The sequence below is a fragment of the Ambystoma mexicanum genome, chromosome 3q (assembly GCF_040938575.1).
Source record: "Ambystoma mexicanum isolate Mex_15411 chromosome 3q, UKY_AmexF1_1, whole genome shotgun sequence".
Lineage (NCBI taxonomy): Eukaryota > Metazoa > Chordata > Amphibia > Caudata > Ambystomatidae > Ambystoma > Ambystoma mexicanum.
Genome location: NC_090926.1, coordinates 1,141,745,226 through 1,141,757,938, shown reverse-complemented (window position 1 = coordinate 1,141,757,938; position 12,713 = coordinate 1,141,745,226). Strand labels below are relative to the sequence as shown.

Sequence of the window (12,713 nt, the reverse complement as noted above, 5' to 3'; positions counted from 1 at the left end):
TTATGAGAAAGTAACTTTGGAACCTGCGTGAGGGGATTATGCTGCCAATCATATCTGTGAAAATTCAGGAACATCCCTAGAACATCCCAGAAGGGCAGAGTGTCCAGATGGAGTCAGTGAAGAAGAGAGTCCTGCAGAGTGTCCAGATGGAGTCAGTGAAGAAGAGAGTCTTGCAGAGTGACCAGATGGAGTCAGTGAAGAAGAGAGTCCCGCAGAGTGTCCAGATGGAGTCGTGAAGAAGAGAGTCCTGCAGAGTGTCCAGATGGAGTCAGTGAAGAAGAGAGTCCTGCAGAGTGACCAGATGGAGTCAGTGAAGAAGAGAGCCCCGCAGAGTGTCCAGATGGAGTCAGTGAAGAAGAGTCCCGCAGAGTGTTCAGATGGAGTCAGTGAAGAAGAGAGTCGCTCAGAGTTTCCAGATGGAGTCAGTGAAGAAGAGAATCCCGCAGAGTGTCCAGATGGAGTCAGTGAAGAAGAGAGTCCCGCAGAGTGTCCAGATGGGGTCAGTGAAGAAGAGAGTCCCACAGAGTATCCAGATGGAGTCAGTGAAGCAGAGAGTCCTTCAGAGTTTCTAGATGGAGTCAGTGAAGAAGAGAGTCCCGCAGAGTGTCCAGATGGAGTCAGTGAAGAAGACAGTCCTGCAGAGTGTCCAGATAGAGTCAGTAAAGAAGAGAGTCCTGCAGAGTGTCCAGATTGAGTCAGTGAAGAAGAGAGTCGCTCAGAGTGTCCAGATGGAGTCAGTGAAGAAGAGAGTCCTGCAGAGTATGCAGATGGAGTCAGTGAAGAAGAGAGTTCCTGCAGAGTTTCCAGACGGAGTCAGTGAAGAAGAGAGTCCTTCAGAGTTTCCAGATGGAGTCAGTGAAGAAGAGAGTCCCGCAGAGTGTCCAGATGGAGTCAGTGAAGAAGAGAGTCGCTCAGAGTTTCCAGGCGGAGTCAGTGAAGCAGAGAGTCCTTCAGAGTTTCCAGATGGAGTCAGTGAAGAAGAGAGTCCCGCAGAGTGTCCAGATGGAGTCAGTGAAGAAGAGAGTCCTGCAGAGTGTGCAGATGGAGTCAGTAAAGAAGAGAGTCCTGCAGAGTGTCCAGATGGAGTCAGTGAAGAAGAGAGTCCTGCAGAGTGTCCAGATGGAGTCGTGAAGAAGAGAGTCCTGCAGAGTGTCCAGATGGAGTCAGTAAAGAAGAGAGTCCTGCAGAGTGACCAGATGGAGTCAGTAAAGAAGAGAATCCCCTTAGAGTGTCCAGATGGAGTCCGTGAAGAAGAGAGTCCTGCAGAGTGTCCAGATGGAGTTAGTGAAGAAGTGAGTCCTGCAGAGTGTCCAGATGGGGTCAGTGAAGAAGAGAGTCCTGCAGAGTGTCCAGATGGAGTCAGTGAAGAAGAGAGTCCTGCAGAGTGACCAGATGGAGTCAGTGAAGAAGAGAGTCCCGCAGAGTGTCCAGATGGAGTCAGTGAAGAAGAGAGTCCCGCAGCGTCTCCAGATGGAGTCAATGAAAAAGAGAGTCCCGGGACACCACCAGGCTGCATAAGAATACAGCCGGAACAGGGAAAGCAAATCTGTACTGTTAGCAAGCTGACCACAATAGTGCCAGAGAGCATGAAACACTACGCACCCTAGGCAGAAACACTGCTTGCAGGACACATCCTCTGGCAATACATGGCTTCTTGGCAAGCATTCCTAGAATGGCAAGCAATAATGCTGGATCAACTGGGCCCAGGCTGGGGCATCCTCAGGAACCTCCTGGCATGGCCCAGACCTACTGGCCATTAAGTTTAGATGCATTCCTGGGAAGACAAAAGCAAACAATATTACCTAGTAAAAAACGTGTACAACAGTGACATGTACATGTAACATTGTATTGCCAATCATCTTCGGACTGGGGATACAGAAGTGCTGGTAGCAGCAATGCCTCCTGAGGTTATCCACTGTTACCAGGTCTATATATATATATATATATATATATATATATATATACACAAAAGACGCCAAAACATTATTATCAATGGCATTCGGTTACATTACATGGCACTGCAATAACGGTAGGTAAATTGGAATTGTCTATAAAACGAATCACATTTCACTTGAGTTTAGCAAACTTTCAATTTTACTCTTGTTTCAGTCCCATTTTTAACCATAGAATACATATAGCATGTGTTTAACCCAGAAAATGTGCAAAGCAATGAATGGCGATTCGGTTTAAACCTAGAACGAGTCAATGGTCTTCCTGTTGCTAAAGACCTGCAGCCTACCTCGTGCTGGGGCAGTCTTCATAAGGCTGCAATCCATGCATCCAACAACATTAGGGAAGGAGGCACGACTGCAGAGGTCAGTCTTCAGCTCTGTTAGTCGCTAGCATGCGCATTGGAAAACATACATGTTGGGTCCTGTTACCACATTGCTTCCATCCCTTGCATCAGAGGCCCGCTGAAGGCCGGCTGGGCCTGGAAATGTCCCAGTGGTGCAGAAATGTACACACTCCTTCAGACTGCAATTTCAGTTTGCAGCCTGTAAAATAGCGAGTTTATTTGTATTGCAATGCAAGGCAACAACCCAACAGAGTATCCTCCGAACAAACAGACCCTTTATTCAACCAAGGCAGTGGTTCTCATAACTGTAGAAAGCAACATTAGTTGGTACCATCAATGACCTATTTTTTATATATCCCGACTGCATCTAGTTGCGTGTTATTATTCCCACATGCACATCCTTATTCCATCTAGATAAGCCCTGTGCATGTTCTAATAACAGTAATAACAGTATAGGGTGAGGGCGGGCAATTGTGCAGCAAGGGATCTACAAGCAACCAGGGGAGGAAACAGGGGGCAGCAGATCGTCCCCTCTCAGATTAGGTGAGGATGGCAAAGTGTGTGGACCTAGGTTTTAGGGAGGAGCCATTCCTTGAAGAGAAAGGTCTTAAGCTCCTACAAGAAATGTCTCAATGAAACCTCTTGATGGAAGGAGGTTCCAGAGTCTGAGAGCATAGACAGAGAAGATCTGTCTTCTGGTTCTTTCCTTCCTTCACCGGCGGAGTTCAAGCTTGCACCTGTCTTGACTTATGATGGATTGTAGGCCTCCAGAGATGCTGATGCTTCTCAGTGAGGTAGCGTTGGACTTAAGGGTGTCAGCCTTGTATATGATGCAGCAGGATTTGAAGGCGATACGTGCTTCCAGTGGGAGCCAGTGCAGTTCAACGAGAATCCGGGGGATTTCAATACATTTGTCCTGTGATGAGCCATGCTGCAGCATGTAGCACCCATCTTAGCGGTGCATGGGTGATTTCCGGCAGGCCTTTCATAAGGGCATTGCAGCCATCTAGCTGGGAGAGGACCAAACCTTGCAGAGACAATTTGAAGTTGTTTGTTGGGATGAAGAACTTGATTTTCCACATGAGGGAGAGTTGATAGCGTGCCTTTTGTGTTTTCCTTTTTATGTGCTCTTTGAAAGAGAGGTACCTGTCGATGTTCAACCCAAGACACTTAACAGGTGGTCATCTGGGGTGTGAAGCCCTTGAGGGTCATTGAGGAGAGCCAGGTATGGATGCCAGCATGTTCAGTGGTGTTGGTCAGCAGTAGTGATTTGGTCTTGGAGGGGTTGTGCTTCTAAGCCCGAGACAACCAGGACTGGATCATTGTGAGGCCGGCCTTGAACCTGTGGATGTTTTCTATGGAGGATGTCTTGAGGTAGAGCTATATTTCATCTGTGTATTGGTGGATGTGAGTGTTGCTAGCAGGGTTCTGAGAGGTCCTGTGTAACGGTTGAAGATCAAGAGAAAGAGGACGGATCCTGCTCCGTGTCATCAGCAGAACGCGAGGCAGCAGTGCTTACCGTAAGCATGTCGTCTTTATCCAGGTTCGTCTCGCTGATGGTAAGGGTATTCGGACAGCCATGTGGAGCTGCAACTGATGTTAGAAGGATAACAGATCTTTATTGTTACCCAACTCAATGACACTCATTGTATCGGGCTTGACAGAATGAGGGGCTGAGTGTACCTCCTGGGTCCCAAACCTGTGACCATGAGGTCAAACGCAGATCCCTGGAGTGGTTCCATTAGTCTTTTGAGCTGCAAATCTACCAGAAGTGGTCTCTAAACCACTGCATAAGGACAGCTGTGACAATACAGAGGAGGCGTGGCTATCTCTCTAACCAGGTACCCATCCATCTGCTTATTGAATCCTGCACGGGAGCGAAACACTGTCAAAATGCTGTATTCTGACCACTCCGATGTTCCCCAGAATAATGCAGAGCATCCCACATATGCAAGCAGGATATCTCAGGGGCAATGTGCTTGACTTGGAAGCAGACAACATTAAGCTGCATGGGTTTAATACCAGGTCATGTGTTTAGAGGCTGGGCTCCAGCATGAACTGCTATATAAAAGCCCAATTGGATATGTTTTTAATGTTAATTTAGAGTTTGCACTAACACCAATTAATCATTTATAAATGTGGTGTGCAATAATACTGGATGAAAGCAGCAGGATTAGCCCATATGAACCTGTTCTTCACCAACATATCATAATCAGGGATAAGCAGTGAAGCCTAAAAGTGTGTTTCTTGGTTCTACCCAACTATTATAGCCTTATAGAGTGAGGGAGCGGTCGTTATCCCAGGATAAGGACACTCTCTCAAGTTAAGTTGGGAAAGGGTTATTTTTCCAAACAATAATAGCCCTCCTGAGGTCTCTAAGGCTATTAGTACATAATGAGTAAAGTGCACAAAGTATGTTACTAGGTTAAATGTGGGTTCAGTTTGTCATAATTAATAATGATGTTTGTAAGGGAAACATTTTAATTGAAAACAAACAGTTTTCGCATGATACTGCTATAGGGGCAGTGTTAAAGAAGATGCTTATTATTTACATAAGTGACAGCATTATTTTATAGTTTTACTTTCACTTTGGTGTGTTAAATTGGGTGAAAGGACCTCATTACAGTTTTGCCGTTCAGGTAAAATTGCCAGTATAATTGCAGGCAATTCCAGCAGCAGCAATTTTACTGGACCGGCAAAGCACAAGTTTGCGGTGTGGGTAGTGATTGACCTCCAGCCAAGAGCTGGAGGTAAATCAGGCACCTACCGGCAAATAAATAACAGAATTCCATGGAGTCCAATGGGACTCCATGGAATGGGGATTTACCGGCCTGTTCACATCCTGTAATATCACGGTAATTCCGGGATATCAGGCAATGGAAACGGTAGGGGCAGTTTTCCGGTATCCTGCCCGAATTACCACCGGGATACCGGCAAACTTGTAATACTGGCCAAAGAGTCTTGCTGAAAGTCATCTTGCTGGGAAATTGCATTGCTGTTTCTTGAGTGCAGAAAGATGTTTTCAGTTGGTTCCCTGACTATTTCTGAAGTCAGAATGTCTGGAATGCAGTCACTGCTGATAGTTATTGACGGCAATCCGAGCATTCTGATTGGCTGAGAGGAGGTCAATAATGACTTTCATGTGCTAATCCAGTTTATTCCCTATCCAAGTGTAAAATACTTGGTGCATCTTTTCCATTCCACTGCTTAAGGTCAAGGCACACCAGTAGTTGATAAACCCCTTTTATTCTTCTGTAATTAAGGTGGCATACTAGGAGTCATTACGAGTTTGGTGGTATCCCGCCAGTATACCACCAGACGGTACTATCGTTACCACCACTTGGTCTATTGGAAATACCGGCAGATTACAAGTGGCAGCAAGGGTAGGTTAATCCCCATTCCGCTGAGTACCATTTGCCAGTGGGGTGCCTGACTTACCTGCAGCTCTTGGCTGGAGGTAAATCAGGCCAGCCCACCAGATGACGTGTAGTTTGCCAGTCTGGAAACATGCCAGTAAACGTTATTACTACTGGTGGGCAAAGCAAGACTGGGGTGTGAAATATGACATCAAATGTGCACTATTTTCCTGTAATGTTGCAGCCCATCATCCGGGTGATTGTAGAGCATTACACAGAACTTGATGCTGTATCCCTGGTATTTGCAGGTGCAATAACATTAAGTATTATTATTAAGGGAGGGCAACATTTCCAATGGAGGAGTACAGAGATCACAATAGTGCTATTGATGTTGCTCTTAGTTTTCTGTGGGCATAAACGTTTGTTGTAGCAAATCTCTAAGCGGGCACCACTTTCATTGTAATCTCACTTTTGCTGAATAAGGTATTTACCTTCGTTATGCGGGAAATGGTCCTGTTGCTCAAGGGTCCCACCTGCACTGCAGGACACAAATACGATATGGAAACTGTCCTTCGGTGCAAAGACCTAAGGTGTTGGAAGGGCCTCTTGTGTGATAACACATGCCATTTCGCTAACTTAATACATCTTCATAATGATCGTTCAAATGATTGGCTATGCTTTTACATGGTCAAATTCATAGTCAAGTTCAGTTCTCTCAAAATCTTGTTTTCTTGAAAAGATACTTTAATCCATAGGCATAGGCAAACATTGATGTCCAATGCATTACGGTCCTGTGACCATCTTTACGGACCATAATCTACACAATAACCAATACTCATAATTGGTGTTTCAACATAATGGGCCTCATTACGAGACTGGCAGTAGTCGTGCCTGTAATACAGGCACGGCTGCCGCCGGTATTTAATTTTTTCTGGTGCCAGAAATGGGCAATTACCAGGTCATTACGGCATTCCTGGACCTGGTATTTGCCCATTCCTGGCCACCGGGAAAAATGACCCCATTCCCATTGAGCCCTATAGGGCTCAATGGGACTGGGGAAGCCGGATGCACCGCACCATTCAGAATGGTGCCGGTGCATCCGACATGCTGTGCTCGCGGGTGCCGCTCTGCCCGCCAGGTCAGACCTGGCGTGCAGGAAAGCACCCGCGAGCACAACTCGTAGTTTGCCAGTCCGGTACCGTAGTTTACCGCTACCGTAGTTCCCTGACCGGCAAACTTATAATGAGGCCCAATGTTTTGTTATTTTACTGCAGCCAAGGACAGTTTCCAAATCATACATGTTTGTATATGGGAATTTCTATAGTGTATATGGGAATTTGTCAATGCACAATTCTAAAAGTGCGTAATTTGTGTTATATAATTATCATTACAATTACCACAGCCGCACAGGCAGTGCTCTGGTTGTGTTCAAACAAGCCTTTGTTTTTGGAACACCATTAACAGCACTACGGGGATATTAGAATCCAGGGGTTAGTTTCAAAGAGAATTTTAACAAGAAGGAAAGCCTAGGTTTTCCACCGATGCTGGATGCTAAGGCGTTATTTGTCCAGACCTGTAGTGAGGGCTGTACAACCACTAATCTTAAGAGGGGCCCACAGCCCAAGAGGAAGTAAACTTTTCTGGCAGAGCAGTGAGGCTTAACTCTATGAAAGGGTTGAAGACTGCCTCAATTAAGGTATTACCCAAATGGGTTGTTTCCAATTGACCGTGTGGTAAATCTGGCCGACTTCAGCCAGTACCATTTGATCATTTGGAAACGACCAATTTAGATAATCACTACCAAACATGGTGAGCGGAGGTTGCGGCGGTGTCCCCCGCTCACCATGTTTGGTAGTGATGGCCTTTGGGGAAGCAGGGGTGTCCCCCGCTCACCATGTTTGGTAGTGATGGCCTTTGGGGAAGCAGGGGTTTCCCCGCTCATCATGTTTGGTAGTGATGGCCTTTGGGGAAGCAGGGGTGTCCCCCGCTCACATGTTTGATAGTGATGGCCTTTGGGGAAGCAGAGGTTTCCCCGCTCACCATGTTTGGTAGTGATGGCCTTTGGGGAAGCAGGGGTTTCCCCGCTCACCATGTTTGGTAGTGATGGCCTTTGGGGAAGCAGGGGTGTCCCCGCTCACCATGTTTGGTAGTGATGGCCTTTGGGGAAGCAGGGGTGTCCCCGCTCAACATGTTTGGTAGTGATGGCCTTTGGGGAAGCAGGGGTGTCCCCCGCTCACCATGTTTGGTAGTGATGGCCTTGGGGGAAGCAGGGGTGTCCCCCGCTCACCATGTTTGGTAGTGCTGGCCTTTGGGGAAGCAGGGGTGTCCCCCGCTCACCATGTTTGGTAGTGATGGCCTTTGGAGAAGCAGTTGTGTCCCCCCGCTTCCAGAGATCTGCAGGCAGGGGACGGAAAAAATAGAATAAAATAAAAGCAGACCCTGCTGTGTCGGATACGACCCGCTGTAGGAGAGACGGATCCGACGATGCATGGTCAACAACAAAGCAGGCAGCGAAAACGTAAACGGGGGAAGGTGGGGGTGGTGTTTGGTGGTGGGTGAAGCTTTTCAGTTTCAGCGGATTTGGCTGCCGCAAAATTGGCATTCGCGGCAGAATTGAGCATGGTCAATTCGGCCGCGAACAATTGTGCCATGGCCAAACTGCATACATCCTCAATTAACGCACACACCTACACACAGGAAAACACCACGCTGATATACTGAAAAATGTACACATTTACTATGTTTCACACATATAGGCGTTTTTTAGATAAATAGGAACAGGAGCAACAAAATGTCACAATAAAAATAAAAAAAATTAAAAAAAATAAATAGGAATATTAGCAATAAAACACACCGTATAAAAATACGTTGTGCATTTTATAAAGACACAATACAACATAATTATTACTTTTAGGTCTCCCGATAGAAGTAGCCAGAGTACATATAAGGACAAGAGGTGGGTAGAGAAGGGAACCAGACAACAAAAGTCGCACAATAACTCCACACAGTCCGGGAGAATAGCTCTGGGGCTCTTGGAAGCAAGACAACCATAGCAACACAGGTTCGAATCCCAGTCTTGCACTTAGAAACTAGTCTTAGTATTAAGCAGCTATAAAAGAACAATTATAATTATACCAACACTAACAATGTCACAGAACGTCTAGACCTCCAGGATATAGCATTTAGGAAAATGGAAATGCGCTAATCCCCGTCAATAATGGGTTAAGAGAGAAGGAAACTTTTCCAAAACACAGCCACAGGTCACTAAAAGACAAGATGCGTTTTAGCCAGAATTACCAAGACATTTCAATTTGGCGAAAAATAAACGGTGAACAAACGTAATTATGGTATATTATAAATACACGTTCATATGAAGAGCAGATCAAAAAATGCATACAAATCACAGCTAACAGCTACGCTTCCAGTCTTGAGTTTTAAACTCACTACACAAGCAGGAAAAATGCCAGGGCCACGTACTTGCCCCCCAAAGTCACATTAGGAGAGTTTAAGGTAAGTAGAAAGTTCCTCTAGAAACCAACATGACAGTCACGGGCAATCCTTGTATAGTGGGAAAGGGCAAGTACGCCACAGTCCAATCCCACGGGCCTTTGGGTGGCAAACAACCCCCTGAAGGGCCATAGGAGACGCTCATGAAGGTCTCCAGAGGTGTGTGCAAGAATCAGGAGCCCCAGAAGAAAATGTAGTACAATAGGAGACGCAGTAGCTGAGACCCGCCTGCAAGTAAAGTCTACCCCTGGGGGTGAGTATCCACATTACCCCACCACCCAACTATCCAGAGACACCTTGCATGGTCTTTCCTTCCGGATGCTTGCTTTCAGGGAGGTGAGCAACCAGGTAGGTATGAGGACTCTTGTCTAGCTGATGTTCCCAGGCTTTGACTCCAACAACTGATAGTAGTGACAAGGAAGACTCCACGGCGATGGGGGAACCTGGCAAAGCAGGTTTGGGTGGCTCGAAAGACAAATGATGAGTGCCCACCTGCTGAAGACATTCCCACGAAGAAGACTACAGTGGGGGCGACCCAGGACGGACCTGAAGAGCAGATGAAGTAGGATGTTGGAGTCTCAACCCCCTTCAAAGCTACAGCAGTGATCAGCACCAATGCAGACACCCTCAACAGTAAAAGCGGCAAGCAGTGGTAAAACAGCCTTGAGATGGCCCCGAACGGAAGGCCTGACCCAGCACACAAGCGGAGCCATCAGGAGGGCAGAGGCTGTCCAGGATATATCCTCAGATTGCAGAAATAGTAGAAAATGGAAGGAAATCCTCTAGCCTCTAATAACACCTGTTCCTCCAAAATGTCCAGTGGCAGAACTGACCTTAGGTACATGTTTCCCCTTGGGTACTGCACTCACAGGAGCTGGCATAAACCATCCGACTAACCAGAAAAGGGGCTGGCATAAGTCATCCCACCTATCGCAAAAGGGGACTAGGGACAAAGGATCAGGTGGCCATACCATCTCGTTGACTCCTGAATGTGTCACTCAAACCAGACCACCACCTTGGGATGCAGTACGTACAACCCAGAATCACAGACAGGTCTAGACCAATATAAAACAACATGGAAGCTGCCTCACTGGGATCCCAAAGATTCTGGGTTGGCCTTCTCATGGTTGCCTTGAATAAAGAAATACCTTTGTACTCCAATGGCTACCAAAAAGAAGCATTGGGGTACCAATGGGGTAGATTGGCTTGCACCCAGTGGGAAGCCAAAATGAAATAATAGCTGCCACCAGCCTACCTCCTAAAACCAATGAAGGGTGAGATAATCTTCCTAGGGCACACATGATGTGCTTAAGGAGCACCCCGGGACTCAAAGTGTGTGAAAAGGGGCTACAATGGCAGGGGGCTGTCAGTCGAACGCCCTCTGCCTACAGAAAATAGGCCAGTGATACAAAAAAAAGAAATACTGAATAATTCAACACAAGTGAAGGACCCCTAAAAAGGAGAGCAGATAATTCCAAAATTATAAATTCTGTATGAACAACGGCACTGCAATCCATTGTTCTGGTGGAACCCCAGAGTCTCCATTTGCCACTCCCCTACCACCTCTCCCACCAAAGGGGACTCTGGGTAGCTGCATCTGCTCTTTCATGGGCTTAATCATCAGGTCAGGGGTTCACCTGCTTAGGTGCCTGGATGAGGCTATCACTCAGGGCAATCTGCAATGGTGATAAGCACATGTTTTAGGGCGTGTAGGCATCCGAGATTCCCTGCTCCTCCTCCTCCATCCGTGGCGGGCTGGTGTCACTCCTTGCCTCGGATGGAGACCCGGCTGGCTCCTCCACTCTGAACAATTCACCTAGAAGTGTGGGTGAAAAGGCTAAACTGGCCAGCGTCCAGTCAAGGATGAAAAGAGGAAGCAAGGAAGGGGTTAGAACTTTGATGGTTGGTCTGGGGCAAAATCAGGCAATGGAAGGTAAAACCCTGAAAGGGAAGGGAGAAAAAAGGAAATGGAGGAAGGGAGTTAGGGGGATTAGTTACGGCTACATGGGGGCCAGGAAAAACTTTAAAAAAAGCTTAGATGATGTCAAATGCAGAATTGGGGACATAATGAAAACGTGGGTCAAGAAGAAAGAGGGTGGAACTAAGAGATGGGTCCTGCTGCTTCAATAATCTGGTGGCTACTACTGGCTGCTCTTATGTCCCCCTGGAACAGGTGGTTAATTGGGAGACATGCAAGTATTTGGGCTGGGAAATGGTGCAACGGTTGAAAATTCGGCATTTCCACGGCCATGTTATCTTCAAGTCTGGATCCATAGACTTTCAGGTGCCACTGTTCGCCATCTAGACCCTCATCAGACTACACCGCTCCTCGAACCCCACACTGCTGGCCATAATACATGGCATGGAAATAGAAGAGGGACTCTGAATGCAATCTCTATGACTGTCTAGTTTATTTTCTGCCCTTAGCACCATGGGAGTTTGCCCTGGGGTGCTTATAGCAATAATGGCACCTGACGGTAAGAAGCAGGGGTGGAAGCAGTGTGAGTGGAGGGAGGAAGCACAGAGGCAAGGGTTTACAGTATAAAGCTTGGAATGCTGACTTTCATCTGAAGATAAAGCCTACAATCCGGGGTAGCTGATTGGCCAGTTGACATCAACCACCTGCTAATATAGGGTTAACCCCCTTTCCCAAGGGCTGGTACGGTGGAGTTAACGCTATTAACACCCCGGATTACCAAAGCGGTAACCCGGGGTGATTAAAAAAAAGTATTTGTATTCATTCAACGGGACGCCTCGCACGTGCCCTTGAATGAATGAAAATACTTAACCAAAATGGCTGCCATGGTTATAAAAGGCACTGCTCCAAAACGGAGCCCCTCTTATATGACCATGGCGGCCAGAAAAAAAAGAGAAGCTGCAATCAGGTAAGTGGGGATGGGGTTAGAATGTTACAAACAAAAAAAGAAAAAAGAGAGGGCGGGGGAAAGATGGCAGCCTGCGGTGAGGGAGACAGCCTGCAACCTGGGTGCTAATAGAAATTAATGCTACTCAGGGAATCAATTTCTGAAGGAGGAAACGAGGCTGACCCATATAAGATCGAAACCTTGCAGTCTCGTGTATTTTAGCTATCCTTGTTATCTAGCCTTAATTTCTCCTTTGAAAGCCTTAACTGCTATTTATATTGTACTCATTGCAACCAGACATACTGCAAACCGAGCCTCCATAGTCAATAAGCTTACCGTGGGCAGATCACGCATGGAATGTAAACTCTACAATACTGAATACATGCTTGCACTTCAACATTCAGACATACCACTCTAAACACTGTAGTCTCATGTATCGCTGCTTGGCATGAGGGGCTCAGTACAACTGAGGCAGTGTTGTATAAAAACAGATGCATTACCACTCTGCCAAATTCCGAGCTTCAGAACTGAAAGTCTTGCAAATCACCTGCTTTAGTGTGGAGGGCATGGCCTCCACAAAACACAGCACTAGGTCGAATATTACTGCATGTGTCAATGCCTTGTGCGGTGACATGGCTTCGCCGCGTGAAGTCCAATGGGACTCGAAAATGGGGAGTAATTGAAGTGTTT

General features: G+C 46.7%; 1 protein-coding gene across 1 annotated transcript; it reads left to right on the top strand.

The window, feature by feature from the left end:
• Positions 1 to 728: 728 nt before the first annotated feature.
• LOC138448081 (protein IWS1 homolog) lies at positions 729 to 1,388 on the top strand. Its single transcript, XM_069604621.1, has one exon. The coding sequence runs from the start codon at positions 729 to 731 to the stop codon at positions 1,386 to 1,388; it is 660 nt and encodes a 219-aa protein (XP_069460722.1).
• Positions 1,389 to 12,713: the final 11,325 nt, after the last annotated feature.